Consider the following 21,739-nt stretch of genomic DNA (forward strand, 5'->3'; position numbering starts at 1 on the left):
AGAGGGCCGGACGGGGTCTGATCGCAAGCATAAGTGGAAGGCTGAGATCAAAGTGCTCGACGGAGACGACTCGTGCATCGCCGCCACGTACAAGTTCGAGGCGTCTGCCGGGAAGAAGGACAAGGGCAAGCAGGGGAAGCCCCCCGCCATGTGCATGGTTGAGATCGAGGGGCCTGCCATCGATCTCAAGCATGTAACCTTCTTCTTCTTCTTCTTCCTGTGGTGATTAGGTGGTAACCATTAATAGCTTCATGTATGAAATGGATGTACTGATTAAGGTAGATTAGTGGTGATGGTTTTTCTTGTTTTTCGGTTCATATACATAGGAGGTGCTTGCGAAGAGGAGAGCAGCAGCTATAAAGAGCAAAGCATGTAAAGGCAAGAAGAATGAACCGTCTCCTCAGGATGCTGCCCTCGCCATTCAGACTAGCTTCCGAGCGCACCTTCTCCGCCGCTCACAGACCCTCCGAGGCCTTAGGCATCTCGCTATCGCCAAAGCCAAATTGAAGGAGCTCAGATCCTTCTTCAACAACTTCTCTTACCGACGCCGTCTCGCCGTCGATGCCGAAGAATGCCAAAGGTTCTCTGAGAAGATAACCGTCCTCCTCTTCACCGTCGATGTCATCATGGTAATTACTGCTTGAATACTCGTTGTTATTCTGAGTTGCCTGATACGACATTCATTGGACATACTCTCTGTTTTGCTATAAACCATACTTCCCCATCTGGTCTACGGCCCGAATCACTACTGTAATTCACAAAAACCGTCTGAATTGCCATGTTCGATCTTGTTTGCCAGGGGACGGATTCAATGATCAGGCAGGCGCGGATGACTATGATCATGGAGCTGGAAGCAATGCTGGATGCAGTGGATCTGCAACCTGCGGTGAAGCTGGCAACATTCAGGAGGAGGAAATTCGACCTTCCAGGGCAATGCAACAGTGCTGAACTGAAGGAGATGGCAGAGGTGGTCCAGTTGCTTGACCAAGATGGCCGTACTGAAGAATTCCACGAGGTCTCCTTCTAGAGTGAGAAGTCTCTGTTCTGTCTTGCTCCTTTTTAGCCATTGTAGAAGTATTGTCGATTACCAATATCGATTCCCTCTCTGTTTGTTCAGTATTAACTATTACTGCTGAAACGAGGAAGTTTTTGAAAGTTGGTGTCTTTTTGCCGTGTCTGTGATATGTGTATCCCAATCTCCCCGTGATGCCAGAGCGTAATATGTTGTTTGTGTTATTTACATCAACCTCCCTTTGCATCAGTTGGGCATATACATGTAAGGGGAATATAGTTGGTAGTTGGTACTGTTGAGAGTGCCATAATATCTAGCAGAAAGAGTTGTAGGTGTTTTCTACTTAATTTGAAGAATGAAGAAGAGTTAACTGGGGACGTGGTATAAAACAACAAGATACAACGAATGCCTATGTGAAAATTTGTACTGTCATCGAGGCCCATATTACGGAACAGCTTTTGAAGAATACAGATCCCATCATCAGACGTATGATGGGATCCATCCTACATCAATCCTAGCCATCCAACCAACAGCTAGGATTTTTCTACATTCTCAGATGGATGTGGACTGATCCTAGCCAGGGGTGTCAACGCATCGGGTTTGGTTTGGACTCAGGTGGATTGGACCAGATTTTTGGGTATGGTATCAGGTTCAAGAGCCTCTAATCAGGTCCACTATTAAGAAAAACCATACCCCGACCCGATAAGAACTACATGAACCAAACCCGGACCATACCCGATAAAACCATATTTTTTAGCATTTTTACATTGAAAAAATGCGGGTCTTAATCGGACCTAGGGTCAGGTCTGGGTCTGGTATAAAATTTCACAAACTATACCCGGGTCCATGTATTAATCGGACCTTCAGAACTGGATCCGGGTATTAATCGTGTCTTCTTATTTATCACCATACCCGAACCCTATAGGGTTTGGTTCGGGTCGGGTCAGGGTAAACCAGGCCCGATGATACCCTTAATCGTAGATGTTCAGATGCATCAGTTGGATGGTCTACATCATATGTCAGAGGATAGGATCTTTTTGGCTTTTGAGTCAAATGTGGCTTAAGAAATGAACTTCCATGGTTCAATCCATTGCTCTGATTTTGCTGTTTAGTTATAAAGACTGTTCTCTTATCGTAGGCATGCCCAAAACCATTGATCTCTCTTGCAAAGTATCTTGGTTGGGAACCTTCAATCATTCAGTCATTGGCTGTTTTCCAGGAGATTTTAGGATCATAACTCTAGATGAGCCCATGAGAGAAGACACTCAGTACTATCCAAGCCTGTCATAGGCTTATTTTGTCATGGAATACTATCCAGGTCTGCCATAGACCCGTTTTTTCATGGAGTCCATGCTTACTCACAGTCAAGATCCTGACCTGGAGTGGGTCAGAATGACATTACTCGAGTCTGCTGGTTACAGTTTCCATGACAATATAGCATCTGATTATCTGTGCTTGGCCACTATTTCTTCAGAACACTGCTGCCTTGGTCAGATTTATTCGAAGAACTTCAATCTGTTGAGGCAATAATCACTCAATGGAAGCAAAGAAAAAACAATACAGATGCATAACCAACAGAAGAAAAACCTCATTCTGTATTTGTGAGCTTCAAGAGAGCCGAAGTGTTATTGTGCTTGCGAAACCAAATGCTGGTCATCCCATTCATCACTGTAAGTCTCCGGTCGAATTACCCGATTCTGGAAAGTTGCAGCAAACATCTCCTTCCTCCAACTTCAAGCACCCACATTGGGTTGCTAGCCAATCATCATATTCAGTCTATCAAAAGGACATGTTTTTGGAACAAGTAAGACCATGAAACTTGGTTCCTTTAAAGTATAGTGACACAGCATGAAGAATAATAGCCTCCAACCTTAACCAAAACATTAAACTTGCATGCAGTGCATTGAGACGTTATTCATCCCAACTGACAATGATAGTTTATGCGTTTAGCGGACAAGTTCAATCATGCCTGGTAATCTGAAATTTTATGAGTGCAACGCTTGGGATATCCAGCAGCTTCTAACTGTGAATAAAGAGCTTTTGCATCTTCCAGCATCTGCTGTTCAGATGGAAGTGAAACCCGTCCTGAGGGAATGCCTGCCACCCATTTGCTTTGCAACTCAAATAATGGAAAAGGAAAAACCTGCCATCACCAAGTGAGTTTTTACAGGTCCACCATCAAAACCATCACCAGTGTTATAATGCGTATGAGGGAAAACCTTACAAGGTATCCCAGTGAATGAAAGGGATGGAGCCAATGATGGTGGGAAAACATGCTTATACAGTGGTCCGACACCATTGTCATCTATGGTTACAGCACCATGGCTCTAGAAATGGAAAATGATATTTATAGCTGCAAAAAGAGACAAGATATCATGAGAGAATTTCCAAAGGGAGAAACATTAGCAAAAATTTGTTTGATGAATAAAGACAATTTACTAAAATGAATAAGCCACCAAAGGAATGTCAGCTGGAAACTCAAAGCCAGGGAACAAGTCTGAGTAGAATAAGACTATTGGCCACTTAAAAGCCTTTTAAACATTGTTCAGATCAGAGGATTCAAGGAAAAAGAATTAGTAGCCACTCTTTTATTTAGAAAACAAAATACACAATGAAGAAACAGAAAAGAAAATATTCAATTACAAGAATGAATAATGATTTAAGGAAATGAGCTCGACTATGCTGGTGTGACCCTGTCAGGTTTATGTCAATATATGTGCCATAAAATGAATCAAAATTGAAATAATTGTCATTGGCTGTACCCAAAGAAGAGATACACGTTGGTCACAAAATTGTTTTCTTATCTTCCATTGCTTAAAGCCTCTTATGCTCAACTTTGGTGAAGCAAAACCAAAATAAACAGGGAAGCCCCCGTAACCAAACTGACATTTTATCTTAATCCTTGAGTTCCTCAGCTTTAATAGATGCATATAAAGTACCCTGTGCAATGCAGAATGATATCAGCAACAACTGAACTTCCATCATTGAATAGCTGTCTGCCATCTTCATGGGTGCTTTTGATCTGCAAAGGTTTTGACTAGCATTAGATTCTCTTGCTCATGATATAATGATTTATTACTTTCGCTTTTCCCTCATAGGTTCTTTCACAAGAACCTCTTTGAACTATGTAGCCAGAAGAAATCTCAGAGATGGTGATTGTTACCATGGAGTGGAGCCCCATGTTGTCATATCCTGGTTGCCTCTTTGCCGTTTAATCCGACGCAGATCTTGAAGAAACATGAACTTCCTTAGCTACTGGAGCGATGTCCTCGAAATATCATGAGCACTGGCATAGCCGCCTATCAAAATCACCAGAAAAGAAAAGAATGACCTGCACCAGTATCCGGAATCTTATGTACATAACTGATCTTAATCTGCATATTTTTGGGCCTGCTTCTCTGATATCAATACGAATGAAAGTAACAATCGAATATGACACTAAAATTTTCATAGTGATTCGTCTATACAACTCATTGAGAGCAGGCCTATGTATAGATCTTAATTTGAGAAAAAGCTCTCTGCATATGTTATACAAACACGTTCTCAAAACGTGACCTTGCCGATGTCCACGGGCTAGAGAATTACATTATTCATGCCAGCCCAAAGATAAAATTATAAGCACAAGCACAATAAGCCACCCAACTCAACAGCTACAGTAAAGTTTCCTAACTTCAAGCGATAATGAATGTTGAAGCTAACGGTGTGTAACCTGATTAGTAGCTGGTATTTTGTCCCCAATATGAAGAAAGTACATATCACTACGAACAAAAAGAGTTCTTTTTTCTACATTAGAGAAACAAAACCTTGACAGAAGGGTATGAGAGAGTGAGTGTTTGGATCAAAAAAATATAATGAATTTGGAATCAATTCCACTAAGACTAAGGCTATGTTTGGAAAGTGACCATTAGAAAGTCGCCCGAGAGGAAAGTGTGGAATCTCCTCTTCCAAAAATGTTTGGAAGCTAGGAAAAAGGGAAAATGAAGGAACTTACATGACCTTTGGCAGTTCCAATTTCTCATTTCAGCTATCACCATTAGGGATGTCAACGGGTCGGATGTAACCCGATATCCAACTAGAATTCGAACATATTAGTCGGGTTTGGTAGCTAAATCTGGACCCGATCCGGCTAGCTCAAAACTTGATATTTACATTCAAACCCAAACCCATTAAGTGTAAATATCAAGTTTTGAGCTAGCCGGATCCTAATTTGGTTTTTTCTTTTTTCATCAGACTCCGAATCTAGTTAGGTCAAACCCGATTAAGTCGGATTCAATAATGCTTAGATCTGAATCGAATCTGACACATTTACATCCCAAACCACCATGGGGTGAGGTGGCAATTACCAAATGCTACACCAGTGACACATCCGATGGATACACAGGTGACCGAAATTCATTTATGAGGGAAAAAAATGTATCCCAAACATGATGACCATGGAAGTGGGGGAATCCTTAATGAATTTTAGGCTTTGTTTGGAAAGTGACCATCGGGAGGTCACCACAGTGGTAAGCATAGAATCCTCACTTCCAAAACTGTTTGGAAGCCAGGGAAAAGGGAGAAATAGGAACTGACATGACATTTGCCAGTTCCAATTCCTCATTTCAGCTACCACGAGGGTGAATTACCAAATTGCTACACCAGTGAATACATTGGTTGGATTTCGTTCACAATTCATTTATGAGGGTAAAAACTGCATCCCCAACATCACGACCATGGAAGTGGGGAATCTTTAATGAAATTTAGAGAGTGCGCCCAAACGACCATAAGGATTTACTAAATCCATGACAATTATGGACTCCACTTTTTCATCTCCAAGAGGCAGTTTCCAAAGAGCCCATTACTGGCTTTCTCAGTGCGGCTAGGTCTTTGTTCATGGGGGCAGTTTCTTCGTGTAAATATAAAAAAAAAAAATCTTTTATATTCATTCAGTTATGGAAACTGAATCTGATTTCAATTTCGCATGGTGTGTGCTAGTCAATATTTTAAGTAAGCAAACTGACCACTAAGAATGTAAGACCCGTGAAATTTTAAGTGGTTAAAATTTTATAAAAATGAGCATTTTGCTTACGCGAGCACTGGTACGAGCTAAATACTTGATTTCGTAAATTGTTATGAGTTAAATATTTAATTGTGTGAATTGTTATGATTTAAAATTTAGATTTTTAGAGTTTTAAGCAATTTTTTGGAGGATTTTAAGTATAAGCGGATATTTGTTGTGGACTTGGAGTCAAATGGGTTTGGACCCAATTTAATTGTGAGGTTTAATTTTATTGGATTTGTATTTTTATTTTCAGAAATTTTATTTTGTTTCATATCTTTTCATTTCATTGTTCTTTTCCTTTTTATTTTTTATTTAATTACTTCTTTTTCTGAGCTTTGTTGAGGTTTGGATGGGAACCGACCCACTTGGGGGTACAAAGGAAAGGAGGAAAGGGCAGGGCCAACTAGAGCACCCGACTCCCCCTCTTCTCTCATTTCCCTAACCCCATGGCCGACACCCTCTCCCTTCTTTACTTTGGAGAAAAAACTCAACCCTTTTCCTCTCATTCCTCTTCTCTATCTTCTTAGATGAATCATATGGGTGCTTATACACTGACAGACTGAGCACTTCCCACCTTAGATGAATCACTATAGAACCATTCTTGCCCACCCTAAAAGACCTAATTTTTTTTTTTTATGAATGTGAAATACCTATTTATCACAAACATTTGATTGAGACTGTATATGTAACGTGATTATGCTTCTTATATATGACAAAATGTTGTTCGCAGTTTTTTTTTTTAGAATATTGCTTCGGATTATCAGTGCTTGGTAATTATTACTTCAGAATATTGCTGCCCTAGTCAGATTTATTAAAAGAATTTCAAGCCTGTTTCAGGCAAACAATGACTCGATGAGAACAAAGCAAAAACAATACAAATACACAACCAACAGAAGGAAAATTTCATCCTGCAGTTAATGTTTCTAGGGAGAGAAAGTGTTCTTGGGCCTGCAAAACCAAATGATGGTCTTCCCATTCATCACGGAAAGTCTCTGGACGATTTAGATAATTCTGGAAAGTAGCTACAAACATCTCCTTCCTCCATTCCTCCACCTTAGAGCATCCACATTGTGTTGCAAGCCAATCATCATATTCAGACTATCAAAAGGACAACATGGTTTTGGAACAAAAGTTAAAAACCATGAAAGTTAGTTCCTTTGAAGTATGATAAGCCTAACATGAAAAATAGGATGCAAATTTAACCGCCATTAAAAATTATATGCGGTGCAGTGACCCATTATTCATCCCAAGTGACAATAAGGGTTTCTGCATTTATAAGGCAAGTTTAATCTTAATTACCTGGTAATCTGAAATATCATGAGTGTAACGCTTAGGATATCCAGCAGCTTCTATCTTTGAGTAAAAAGCTTTTACATCTTCCAGCATCTCCTGTTCAGATGGAAGCGAAATCCGTCCTGAGAGATTGCCTGCCACCCACTTGCTTTGTAATTCAAACAATGGAAATGGATAAACCTGAAATCACCAAATGAAAGCTTTTACAGGTGCTCCATCAAAACCATCACACGGTGTTTGAATGCCTAAGAGAAAACCTTCCAGGGTATTCCAATGAATGAAAGGGATGGAGCCAATGACGGTGGGAAAACATGCTTATACAGTGGTCCAACACGGTTGTCATCTATGGTTACAGCACCATTTGTCTCCAGGAATGGATAATGATATTCATATCTGCAAAAGAGACGTTAGTAAATTTTTATGATGAGTAAAGCTAAATTCACTAAAATCAAGCAGCAGCTAAAGGATAGTTCGCTATGCAGGTATGAGCCTGTGCCCATTTGTGTCAAACTATGTGTCATAAGATAAATCAAATTAAACTAATCGTGCCATTGGCTGTATCCAAAGAAGAGATGCATGTTGATCACAAATTTGTTTTCAAAATCTTCCAAATGCTCTCGTTCGTCCTGCACAGTTTGAAGCCTCTTGTCCTCATCGTTGGTGAAGCAAAAACATAACAAATAGACAAGCCTCCACAACCAGAGTAACAGACATTTCTCCTTTCAAGAAAAAAAAAATGACATTTCACTTTAAGGCTTAAGTTTTTCAGCTATATAGATGAATATACAGTACCCCGTGCAATGCATAATGACATCAGCAATAACTGAACTTCCATCATTGAATACCACTCTACCATCTTCATAGGTGCTTTTGACCTGCAAGGTTTTTGGTAATATTAGCTTTTCTCGTTCATTCAGTAATGCATTATTCTTTTCTTTTTCTTCCCTCATAGATTCTTTCTCAACATCTTCAAAAAATTCAGCCAGAAGAAATCACTGAGATAATGTTAATTACCACGGGGTGAAGCCACATGTTCTCATAACCTGGTTGCTTCTTTGTCATTTCATCTGATGCATGTTTTGAAGAAATATGAACCTCCTTGGCTACTGGAGCAATGTCTCTAGAAATATCATGTCCACTCGCTGCGAGGCCTATCAAAACCACAACCTGTCAACAGGAAGGGAAAGAATGAGCTGCACCAGTATTTGGTACCTTATGTACATGACTCAAAATGATCTTGAAGTTGAAGTCTTGTTAGTGTACATGGGATTGGATAATCAAAAGCTACAGATTCAATCCTGCTGTTCTAATATATCTGAGTAAATGTAATAATCAAATATGACATCATAAAGATCTTACAATGATTTGTCTATATAAACTCATTCAGAGCGCAGCATTGCTTGTTGGGAAAAAGTCAGAGCTTGCCTATCATAACTTATTGGGAAAAAGTTGATCTTGGAATGCCAGTGCATGAAGCAGGGTATGGATTCTAAATATTGTTGACGAGTTTGAAATTATGAACAGGGGTGAGAATTTGATAGAACTAAAAAGGCCTACATAGTTTATTAATGAGCAGAATTAGAATAGCAGACAGTTGTTAATGATCACAAGATTGGAGGAATTCAAAGGTATTCTAGTAAACTCTGCTTTCAGCATACGAGTGCTAAATAAAAATAACCAGATCCTGTGTTCAGGAGTAAAAAGTAAGGGATTATAACACATCTTCATTCTTGAAGAATTATTTTTCTTTTCTAACAGGATTTTGTTATGACGTGCTGGGAAGTAAAGTGCTCAACCACACGACCCCATATTATCTCATTCTAATGTTCCCTAATATCTGTGCTGTGTGACTTTTTCTGCAAATGGTAAACACCATTAAATCATGCTTGTGATAGTCTGAGAACAATAGCATATTCACGAGAGAGGGTCCAAATCAGACAAAAAACAGTACTAAGATCAAGACAAGATTAAGTATATATACAAACACTGGTGCAAGTATTACCGAAACAAAGTCTTGTCAATTATTTAGCAGAGGATTACATGTAAAGCAAAAATAGTGATTATCATACTTGATCCTTGAACGGTTCAGGTGAACGATAGTTGTGACAATGCATCTGTTTCCCCGGCCACCTCTCAACACCTGCAGAAAGCAACAACAAATAGCAGCCGTGTAACAGTAGACGTGAAAATAATATGATTCATCACTGTAACGCTTATGCAGGCACCCGAGGTTTTATGGTTTGAGACTTTAGACATTGAGTATCTCAGTAACACCAAATAGCATGAATCAAGAAATGTTATCTTAGCGGTGCAGTTTGGATTCAAGAAAAGTAGTGAATTTAGATTCCAATCCTACTAAATCCTTTAGTAGATTTCTTTCCTGAAGGAAAGGAAGTTAGAAAATCCTTTAGGGACACGTTTGGTAGGAAGCATTCTTTTTCACATGTTCAAGTGAATCTCATAAAAAACGAATCATATTTCCTATGAATTAGTTTCGAGTTTGTTTTTCATTTTGTGAAACATAAGATGATTTAGCTTATAATGTTTTTCTTACATTATAGATTATTAGTATGAACTAATCTCAAATTCTATTTAAATTAAAATACATCCAATCCCAAATAGGTGAGACCCAATATGGTTTCGATACTTTGACTAGTTTCAAATCCAAATACAGAAGAATTGTGGGTGACAAAAACTTCCATAGGAATCAAATCCTACATGGGGAAGCTGTTACCTCTTATACCATGGAATTCACTTTGGCTGGGATCTATTTCCTCATTCACTTGAGAAAATAGATCCATTGTTTGGTTCATATTTATGTTTCATGAGAGAGTGTTTATTTTCATATGAAAATAAATTATTTTTTTCACTTTCTAAACCTATCATAGGAAATGTTGTTTCCGATCGTACAAGCAACGGCATAATAACAAAATACTAAATCGTAAACAAAGACAAGAAATGCTTCAAATCTTCACAAAACCCAAAAATACTAACTTTTAGAAGTGAGAAATAGGAAAAGTGATACTAGATGAAAAATCCTTACATTTTTCTACAAACTAGAAACCTTTTTTCTGAGAGAGTTTCTAAAAATTACACTTTTGATAGGAAACATTCCTCCAAGAGAGAGGTAAAGAAATGTTTTCTACAAAGAGAAAATGGTGAGGTGCACCACCACCACCAGTGGAGGCACGAACCCTACTGAAATGCTGGAGAGGAAGACAATGGATGACTAGAGCAACGTCGTCGGGCTCAGGCCAGGAGGGATCGTGAGGCAGGGCGAGAGCGAGATAGCATACGTCTCCTCCTCGGCCGTTGCTCCCGGTCCGCCGCTCTTGGGGAAGCGGTGGTAATCGTTGGGGGAGGCAAACAGCGGCTTCGAGAATGCCGACGGATGCCGCTGCAGGCAGCTGAGGCCTCAGTTCTCCGCCATCAAAAGCCCCGCTGCTAACCCTCTCCCTTGTTGGTAACGTATGACCGTTACCGATAATGGCAAAAAATCAGGGTCATGAATCGTGGGAGAGAAATTTCAGGAAATTCAAAAACTAAAACATCCTAAAAGGGGCGGTTACGATAGGGACGGAGGGGTTGAGGGGAAGCCCCTATAAATAGATGGATTATCCATCGACAAAGAACAAAAAAAATGAAAAAGAATCCCTCAACGACGGAGTCCCTTTTGTGCAACCCAACACTGGTATCAGAGCTGCCACCGATCGTCGCCGTCGCTCTCCCACTTGTCTCGCTGCCGTTGCTCCCCTTTGGTTCCGCGTTTCGCCTTGCCGAACACCAGGGAGTGCACCCCTTGCCGCCGGACCGCCTTTTCTCAAAGCGCCTTCCGTCCAGCCGATTTCACCCTTGCCCTATTTAGGTTGTCTCCAACAAAAGAACATAGATCTGACAAAGCCCGTCGGGCGCTGATGTCTCACACCCGAGAAACACGACGTTCTTTGTGAGCTCCGGCAATAACTCAAACTTCACATACTCGCTGCTCCAGCCGTCGATACCTTCGTCCTCTTCGCTCAGGTGACAATCACGCCTAGTATCGGCATCTTCGTCCTCAAAAACTTCTAGAAACGCTGGTTGTTCCGTCGTCTCTTCTTTCCTCAGTTCGGTTCCAGTGGAGTGCATCGAGATTTCGTTCGGCTTGCCAGAGGAGGCATCGACGATCGAAGTTAGGGTTTTGTCTGGCTCGTTGGAGGAGGTATCCCTGATCAGGGTTGGGGGTTCGTCCAGATCATCAAAGGAAGGGTCGCAGAGGGTTTGAGGCTTCGTCCGCCTTTCCGGAAGAGAAGCCGAACATAGTCGTCGGAGAACAATCTTAGTTCTAATGGCTATCAAGCTCATTGCGTCTGAACTGGCTAAATTGGAAACCTGAATAGAACCAACTATGATATGTGGCACCGGAAAGTCAGATTTGGCCTTATCCATGACATTGTGGAACATGTCATAGATACCATTGAACCAGAAATTAATGACAAATCTACGAATTTGGAAAAGAAAAAATGGGATCAGTGGATCACGGATGACAGGAAAGCCAAGAGCTTTATGCTCATGTTCATGGAAGACAATTTGATAAAAAAATTTGAAACTTACAAAACCTCCAATGAACTGTGGAAAGCTATCAAAGAGAAGTATGACATCAAGACTGAAGTGAATACTCAACTCCTATTGCATCGATACAATACATGTAAGATGCAGGAAGGTGATAGCGTTGTTGAGCATGTCAACAAAATGATTATCATGGCTAAAGAGTTGGAAACTGCTGGAACTGAGATTCCAGAGAAAATGCAGGTGGCAACTATATTGAATAGTTTGCCAGCCTCGCTTGATATGGCAGCCACAACATTGAGAATGAGTGGTTCTGTTCTAAGTGTCACAGACCTGCCAGCTAGGTTAGCAATTGATCAGAACATACTAGCCAGGAGAAGAGAACTAGAGGTGAACCCGGAAGAGGCCAACCATGCACACCAGAAGCCAATGACCCAGAATCGTCCGCCTGGAACCAAGAAACTACAATTCAAAGGAAGATTCCAATCAAGAGGCAAGAAGGTTCCCCAAGGTTCCTATTACAACTGTGAAAAATATAGTCACTTCAAAGCCAATTGTCCCAACAAGCAAGAAAATAGAGGGGGGAATAGACCACAGAATGCTGGGGGAACTGAGAAGAAAGAATTCATTGAAGTGACTGAATACAATGCCACATTAACCGACTCTAATGAATGGTGGATTGATTCGAGGGCTACTCGGCACATAGCAAAAACGAAAAAGGGGCTGGTGTCTATGAGGAAGGTCAATGTTGGAGAACAAAGGGTGTATATGGGAAACAACACCTACCTAGATGTGGAAAGTGTTGGTGATTATAGATTGGATCTTGGGGACAACATCATGGTCCCCAAAGATGTATTTTATGCACCTAGAATGAGAAGAAATCTGATTTCTGTGCCAGCATTGATGAAGAGAGGCCTAGAAGTTAGGTTCTACAATGGAAAAGTATCAATAGGGAAAGACAAGAAAGTACTTGCCATGGGAAAGTTTATCCCGGAACATGATTTGTTTTGTATCCCTATAATTGACATTGAAAATAATAATATTAAGATTTCTGAATATTCCTTGTGTACTTTGTCGGAATGTGATCTATGACACTCTAGATTGGGTCATCCTAGAAAATTTAAAATGAAACAAATGGTCAAAATGGATCTAATACCAGGTTTGACTAAGGTGGATTTATCACCTTGTGAACATTGTTTAGTCAGAAAAATGACTAAGAAACCCTTTTCAGAAGGAAAAAGATCACAAGAATTATTAGAGTTGGTCCACTCGGATATTTGTGGCCCTCTAAGTACAAAGACGTACAACAACAAGGAATATTTCATAACATTTATAGATGATTTTCAAGGTTTGCCTATGTCTACTTAATCTCTCTTAAGTCAGAAGCATTTGACTGCTTCAAGAGATACAAGATGGAAGTAGAAATGCAACTTGGAAGAAATATTAAGGCATTGAGAATAGATAGAGGTGGAGAATATAACTCAAAGGAATTTGAGTCATATTGTCAAGAAGATGGAATCAAAAGAAATTTGACAATGCCTTATACGCCACAACAAAATGGTGTGGCAGAAAGAAAGAATAGAACTCTGATGAATGTTGTAAGATGCATGTTATCAGACTCTGGTCTCCCAAAGAACTTGTGGGAAGAGGCACTGATAACTGCGAATTATGTTATGAACACAATACCCACTAAAACTGTTATGAGTACACCTTATGAATTATTGAATAGGAGGAAACCACATTTGAGTCATCTCAGGAAGTGGGGGTCTGTAGCCCATGTTCTCATTCCAAACCAAGTCAGAGATAAGTTGGATAATAGAACACTTAGATGCAGCTTCGTAGGATATTGTGAGAAATCATATGGATATAGATTTTTCCACAAAAGAGAAAGGAATCATTGAGTATAGGGATGCAACATTTCTAGAAAATGTTGTAGAAGAGGAATCTCTGAAAAAGGAGAAGGAGCCTCTACTTGTAATAGGCGATGACTATTACAATGATATTCCTAAAAATGATCCAGAAATTGAAGATGAACCTCAGACAGAAATGAAAAATGAAAATCCTACGAATGCGGAATCATCTAGTACACCTGCTATTGACAACAAAAGATCGAGAACTTCTGCATGGATGCATGATTATCATTTGTATTTGTGTGAGCCTTCATGTTTATCTATGAATATAGAAGAGGATAATCACATAGACCCGATAAATTTCAATGATACGATGAACTCGCAGGAATCTGATTTATGGCTAGAAGCCATGAAGGAATAAATGAACTCCATGAGAAAGAATGGAGTGTGGGAAATATGTGATTTACCCAAGAAAAGGAAGGCTATCGGATGCAAATGGGTATTCAAGAGGAAGCTTAAAGCTGATGGGTCGATTGATAAGTTCAAGGCTCGATTGGTTGCCAAAGGTTATTCTCAGAAAGCAGGTATTGATTATCAGGAAACCTATTCTCCAGTAGCCAAGTTTGCATCGATCAGAATTATCTTGGCCATCGTAGCACATCTTGACCTAGAGTTATATCAGATGGATGTCAAGACTGCGTTCATCAACGGAGAGTTGGAGGAAGATATTTATATGCAACAATCTAAAGGATTTCAGGAGGAAGGCCAAGAGGAAAGGGTATGCAAGTTAAAAAAATCGATATATGGTTTAAAAGAGACTTCTAGACAATGGTATCTAAAGTTCCACGAAACAGTTATTTAACTGGGATTTGTTGCAAATAAAGCTGATAACTGTTTATATGTATTGAAAAGTGGGAGCACATATATATTACAACAACAACAACTACGCCTTCATCCCAAAACAATTGGGGTCGGCGATATGAACCAACAAAGAAAATCATTCTGGGTCTTCCACATGAATCCTTCTCCTCCATTCATTTCTATCTAATGCCATGTCCTCGGTGAGGTTCAAAGCATTCATATAATTTCCTATCACCTCCATCCATGTCTTCCTAGGCCTACCCCGACCTCTTTTAACTAATATATTTTCTCATTTCTCCATCCTTCTAACTGGAGCATCATTAGGCCTTCGTCGAATATGTCCAAACCACCGTAAACGATTCTCTCTCATCTTATTTTCAATGGGTGCAACGCCTACCTTCTTACGTATCTCCTTGTTCCGAATCTTATCTTTTATTATATTTCCACACATCCATCTCAGCTACACTCATTTTTTGAATATGATGTCTCTTGGCAGCCCAACATTCCGTACTATATAGTAAAGCGGGCCTAATAGTCGTCCTATAAAACTTTCCCTTCAACCGCAATGGCATTCTACAATCGCACAACACTCCAGTTGCACTCTTCCATTTCATTCACCCAACCTTTATTCTATGATTTACATCTCCATCAATTTCTCCATACTTTTGAATGATAGATCCCAAATATTTGAAAGAATCATCCACTGGTATTTCTTGCTCACCAAGCTTCACTACACTCCCATCACTACTTCGTTGCTTACTAAATCGACATTCCATGTATTCTGTCTTACTCTTACTCAACTTAAAACCTCTTGCTTCCAATGTCTGTCTCCATAATTCTAACTTAGCATTAACCCCAGCTCTAGACTCATCAATCAAAACAATATCATCAGCAAACAACATACACCACGACACATTTTCTTGAATTGATCTCGTAAGCTCATCCATCACTATAGCAAATAGGAAAGGGCTTAAAGCAGATCCTTGATGTAACCCAACCGTTATAGGAAAATCGGTTGTCACCCCTCCACAAGTGCGGACTTTGGTTACTACTCCTTCATACATATCTTTAATTATACTAATGTACTTGAGAGAAACACATTTCTTTATCATTGTCCACCAGAGAACGTCCCTAGGTACTCTATCGTAAGCCTTCTCCAAATCTATAAAAACCATATGCAAATCTTTGTTCTTCTCTCTATTTCTCTCAATAAGTTGTCTAAGAAGATGTATAGCTTCCATAGTTGATCTTTCAGGCATAAAACCAAATTGATTCTCCGATATCATGACAACCTTCCTCAACCTAGACTCAATCACCCTCTCCCAAAGTTTCATAGTATGACTCATGAGTTTTATACCACGATAGTTTGTGCAATCTTGTATATCACCCTTATTCTTATATAGAGGCACCAAAGTACTCTTCCTCCACTCATTAGTCATCTTATTTGTCCGCCAAATCTTGTTAAAAAGATTTATCAACCATTCTAAACCTTTCTCTCCCAAGCATTTTCAAGCCACGTTAGGTATACCATCTGGGCCAACTGCCCTTCTTGATTTCATTTTCTTCAAAGCCTCTGCAATTTCTTTCTTTTGAATCTTGCGCATGAAGTCACGATTCATCTCATGAAAATAAATGAAAAAGTCTCCAAGATCCTGAGCATTTCATTAAATAGCTTATCAAAATAATCTTTCCATCTCTCCTTAATCTCCTCATCTTTGACTAAAACCCTTTGCGTTTCATCTTTGATACATCTAACCATACCCAGATCTCTCGATTTCCTATCCCTCATCTTTGCAAGCCTATAAATATCCTTCTCGCCCTCTTTGGTATCCAACTTGTCATAAACCTCCTTATATACCTTATCCCTCGCGTTCCGAACTACTTTTTTAGCTTCCTTCTTTGCTATCATATACTTCTCCAAATTTTCATTATCACGACTTTTACTTAGATTTCTATAACACTCTCTTTTAACCTTAATAGCTAATTTGACATCCTCGTTCCACCACGATGTATCCTTACCTAGCGATGCACCGCCTTTAGACTCACCCAATACCTCCTTAGCCACCTTTCTCATGCCACCTGCTATCTTATTCCACAAAGATTCTGAATCCTCCTCAAGACACCAAAAAACTTCCTTAACTACCCGCTCTACAAACATTCCTTGTTTAGCTCCTTTCAGTGCCCACCACTTAATTCTAGGATCTATCCTATGTCTATCCCTTTTGCGGCATTGTCTAATTCTAAGATCTAAAATTAAGACTCTATGTTGTGTAGCTACACTTTCTCCCGGTATAACCTTACAATCGATGCAACAACCTATATCTCTCTTTCTAAGTAGGAAAAAATCTATTTGACTCGTATTAACCCCACTTTTAAATGTTACTAGGTGAGACTCCCTCTTCCTAAACCAAGTGTTTGCTAAGATCATATCATAGGATAAACCAAAATCTAAAATCTTTTCTCCACTTTCGTTTCTTTCTCCTATACCATAGCCTCCATGGATACTCTCAAATCCATCCCTACTAATGCCTACATGCCCATTAAGGTCACCGCCAATGAAAAGCCTTTCTCCATAAGATATCCCTTGTACTACTCCATCTAAATCTTCCCAAAATTGACGCTTAATGAAATCATCTAAACCTACTTGAGGTGCATAAACACTAATAATATTAATAATATCTGTACTTAATACTAATTTAATAAGTAAAATCCTATCACCCTTCCTACGGACCTCAACTACATTATTTATAAACTCACGACTCATAATAATCCATACTCCATTCCTATTCCTATTCATTCCTATATACCAAATCTTATATCCCCAAGGTTCTATCACTTTTGCTTTCTCATCTACCCATTTGATCTCTTGTAGACATAAAATATCAATCTTTCTCCTACACATAACATCTACTAACTCTACCAACTTACCAGTTAAAGATCCTATGTTCCAAGTAGCTAACCTAATTTTATGGTCTTGGACTAACTTCTTTACCCCCACCCGTCCAACAAAGTGAGGGAACCCTTGCCTATTTGACACCACACCCGGGCGCCGGTGTGACGCGTCGCTTTCGGGCGACGACCTAGCAACTCTTGCCCATTTATCACTGCCTCCGGGCCTATAGAGTACAACGCGTCACTCAGTAGGGAACGCCCCAACGAAATTCTCATATTGGTTCATATTCATAGGGTATGACTAAGTTTTTATGATGGTTGTCACAGTCCTACCACAACCCTCCTCCTTTATCCGGGCTTGGGACCGGCAGTGTATAACTAAACAGTTATACACAGGCGGAGTTGGAGCACATATATATTACTATCCTTATATGTGGATGATATTTTGCTCACTGAAAAAGATATTCAGATGATGAAATACATCAAGTCTAAATTACGTGAAAGATTTGACATGAAGAATATGGGTGCGGCCTCCTATGTTCTTGGTATACAAATTATACGAGATCGGAAGTCTAGAATGTTGAGTATAAACCAAGAAGGGTATTTTCGGTCTGTACTCAAGAGATTCGGAATGTATAACTGCAATCCCACACCTACACCGTTGGTCCTTGGGAAACGGTTGGGAAAAGAGCAATGTCCTGGAGAGGGACAAGATCCGCTCAGGGTGCCGTATGCTGAAGCACTTGGAAGCCTAATGTATGTTATGATGAGTACGAGACTTGACTTGGCATATCCTGTGAGCTTGGTGAGTCGATACCAAGCTAATCCTGAAACAACACATTGGGAAGCTGTTAAGAGGATAATGAAATATTTGAGAGAAACTTTGCACCACAAGTTGGTTTATCAAGCTGATACGCTTGATGTTATCGATTATTCTGAGGCAGACTTTGGAGAGGAAGAAAATGATGGAAAGTCTACTTCTGGACACTTGTTCATCTTTGATAGTGTTGTTGTTTCTTGGGGTAGCAAGAAACAGAAGTGTATTGCAAGATACACACAGGAAGCTGAGTATATTGCTTGTAGCATGGCTACTACTCATGCAGTCTGGATAAGACGGTTCTTACAAGATATGGATCTCAACTTGGTAGATGGACCAATTGAGATGTATTGTGATAATCAAGCAGCACTTAGCTTGATTAAGAGTAGAGTGAATAGCTCTCACCGAAAGCATATAGAAATACAATATCACTATGTTCGAGATATTGTACAAAAATGGGAAGTGAAATTATCTTATATCCCCACCAATGATATGATTATTGATCATTTGACAAAAGGAATTCCATTAAGCATGTTGGCTTAATGGGGCTCAGGAACATATGAGCAAAGAAGAATGTATATCTTACGAATAGTGGGAGTATCAGAATTGAGATGGCATACTTCATAAGAATAGTGCGAGTATGATGATTTGTTGATCGAGAGATGTTGGTAACTTATGACCGTTACCGATAATGGCCAAAAATCAGGGTCGTGAATCATGGGAGAGAAATCTCAGAAAATTCAAAAACTGAAACATCATAAAAGGGGCGGTTACGATAGGAACACAGGGGTTGAGGGGAAGCCCCAATAAATAGATGGAGTAGACAAAGCACACACAAAAAAAAAATCCCTCAACGACGGAGTCCCTTTCGTGCAACCCAACATCCCTCTCCCTCTGCCTCCTTCAATCGGATCCCGTCCATTCAGCCGTCAAATTCCCAAGATCCTTCATCCTTGCGGGAATAGATAGTTCAGGGCGCTGTCGACGCCTGTATCGGAAGGTAGGAAAGGAAGCAGGAGAAGATTGACGGTGAGGGATCGATGGAAGGGAAGGAGAGGGGAGATGGACGACGGGTCCAATTGGGGGCGGGAGAGGGAGAGAAAATGGAGGGAACCTCTCGGTACGCCGGTCGCGGACGGGAGGGAGAAACGCTGCGGCGGGAGAGTTTTTCTCATGCACACAAACAACTGAAATTTTTTTTATTTTAGAAAAAATATCATATCAAAACTTCTCATAAGAACCATTTTTTCTTGCTAAGAATTTATTTTCACTTTCAAACGTGCCCAAGTAAGAAAAGAGCAACAGGGAAAGGAGGCTGGAACAGGAAGCCTCCAATTACCAGGGACGTCGGCGATCCGTGGCTCCGTTAAATGGCCGATGCAGACGACGACGGCATCGAATTCATCTTCCGCCTCGCCATCGGAGACCCTCCTGGATCGGACCACCCACCTCCCGTCGCCGACCCTGGCCACGTGGACAACACTGGTCCGGAACCGTATCCGCCTCACGAGATCGAAGTCCCTGGCGAAGTCTTCGAGGTAGTTGGCGACCTCCCGGTGGCCGGGGAACCTCCGGACGTCGCGGCCAGGCTGGGCCGAGAAGGGGTAATCGAGGTACCCCATTATCTCCCTGGGGAGGTTGGTGCGGAGCGACCGGTAGAGGCTGCTGTGGACGACCTTACGATTTGGGTTGACGCCGAGGAGGTCGTCGGACTCAACCTCCGGCGCGTAGACCCAGATGCCGCCGACGGCGTCTCCGCGCTCGAAGACGACGACGCTGTGGCCCTCCCTCCTCATCTCCCTCGCCGCCACCAGTCCCGCAGCCCCCGCCCCGATCACCGCCACCTCTTTCGCCGTCCGATTCCGGTGGGTTGGGCCGGTGGCCGTCATCATAATCGGTGGTGGCATTTGCAGTCCTCGCCGGAGTAGCAGCAAGAGGCCGTCCGACATGGCGGTGGTATTTTTTTTAGTGCAGGCGAAACCTTTCACGCCGAGTCAGCACCACGTCAGTGGTCTCGGGTTGGGTCGGGTCTTCAACTTTCGAACCGTTAGTCACACTGTGCCAACTGCCAAGCCAAGGCAGGATTTTTTTTAATCGAGGCCTGTTCTGTACTGTCAAAGGACAGAACAGGACCCGCTGTGCCACCCTGTTCATGCACCATAAAAAAAAACTTTTGTTTTTTGTTGTTTTTGGGTGTCCTTTCTTGTCCGTCCAGGGGATGGAACAGCAGCAGACACTGTTTTTGCATTTGCAGGATGCACCAAAGTAGCATCTGCGCATCCCTCATTTGTGTGGGAGCATGGGGGGCATGCTCGGTGTGTCCCGCAGATGGGGATTCAAACGCCCACCTGACTCCCTACTAAGGCTGGGAAACAAGGCCAAGCTGCTGGTGGCTCGGCTTATCTTCGGCTGACAAAAAGCTTGTTCAAACTCGTAAAATAGGCTCGGCAAGCTGAACATGAACACTAGGTATCGGCTTGCTTTTACTTGTAGGAGCTCATTAGGTAGGAAGCAGTATACTTTAGATGAATTTTACACATATTTTACATTTTTTTTTCAACTCTAAAACAATGTATTTCTTTTGTAAACAAGCCAACTTGAACTTAGGGCTCATTATGAGCTCAAACTCGACTTAGCTTGCCACAAGAGTGAGCCAAGCTTAACACTTCAAGCTCGGTTGGTTCAGGTCGTTTATCACCCCCCTACTCCCAACCAACATCTTTTGCTATATTACATTCTGCTATCTACTGTAAGAAATATGCATACAACTGTCATTTTTCTTAAAGCAACTCCGTTAGAGATGGCAGTAGACCCGCCTCATCTCAAAATTCTGCCTTCCATCATCCCTGCAAGGGTTTTGATTTTAACCTCCATCCCAGCCTCCATTCCCATTTCATGTCCTCAATCCTCGGTCCATACAGGGTGAGGTGAGGCGGGACCCAGTTTTTTCTTCCTAAAAAGTATTTTAGCATTTTATTAACGAGCATCGAGGATGAGACGGGGTGGGGCAAGAAGAGGCCGGGGAAAGTTTAAGTTCATTCTCCACGGTTTTTTATTTTAACCTTCATCCATGCCTCCATCTTCGGTCCAAACAAGACGAGGTGAGGTGGGGCTCATTTTCCCAAGTCCACTCCCATCCCTAAACTCCATCCAACACTATCTTACAAAGGTCTTTTGTTAATCAAATAAATCGTGGAAGCATTTGTGTTACGAGCTTACTTTTTCTAATAAGCTAGTGCGGCACGATGATCCTTTCTTATTGTTGTTATATTTTATATCGTTCTATCGTGGGCATAAAATCTTCGCAAACCCACAATGTGTCAAGATGTCCAAGTTGGTCAGCCTAACGGCCAAAGACCGCGTACCAACATCTTTTCATGTGCCGAATCATTTTCATTGGTCCTGCACACTACCTCGTGAGCAACTGC

At 41.0% G+C, this 21,739-nt stretch overlaps 1 protein-coding gene across 1 annotated transcript; it reads right to left on the bottom strand.

The window, feature by feature from the left end:
- Window positions 1-6,840: 6,840 nt before the first annotated feature.
- Window positions 6,841-20,216, bottom strand: LOC149821721 (flavin-containing monooxygenase FMO GS-OX-like 2). The gene is made up of 7 exons (XM_089980852.1): window positions 19,651-20,216; window positions 9,416-9,486; window positions 8,361-8,513; window positions 8,139-8,221; window positions 7,604-7,739; window positions 7,353-7,526; window positions 6,841-7,151 (listed from the first exon to the last, which is right to left on the bottom strand). Exons 1-7 carry the CDS (start codon window positions 20,201-20,203, stop codon window positions 6,957-6,959), a joined length of 1,365 nt encoding a protein of 454 aa, XP_089836978.1. The 5' UTR covers window positions 20,204-20,216; the 3' UTR covers window positions 6,841-6,956.
- Window positions 20,217-21,739: the final 1,523 nt, after the last annotated feature.

This window comes from Nuphar pumila, chromosome 11 (assembly GCF_984573655.1).
Source record: "Nuphar pumila chromosome 11, dmNupPumi1.hap1.1, whole genome shotgun sequence".
NCBI classification, from domain to species: Eukaryota; Viridiplantae; Streptophyta; class Magnoliopsida; order Nymphaeales; family Nymphaeaceae; genus Nuphar; species Nuphar pumila.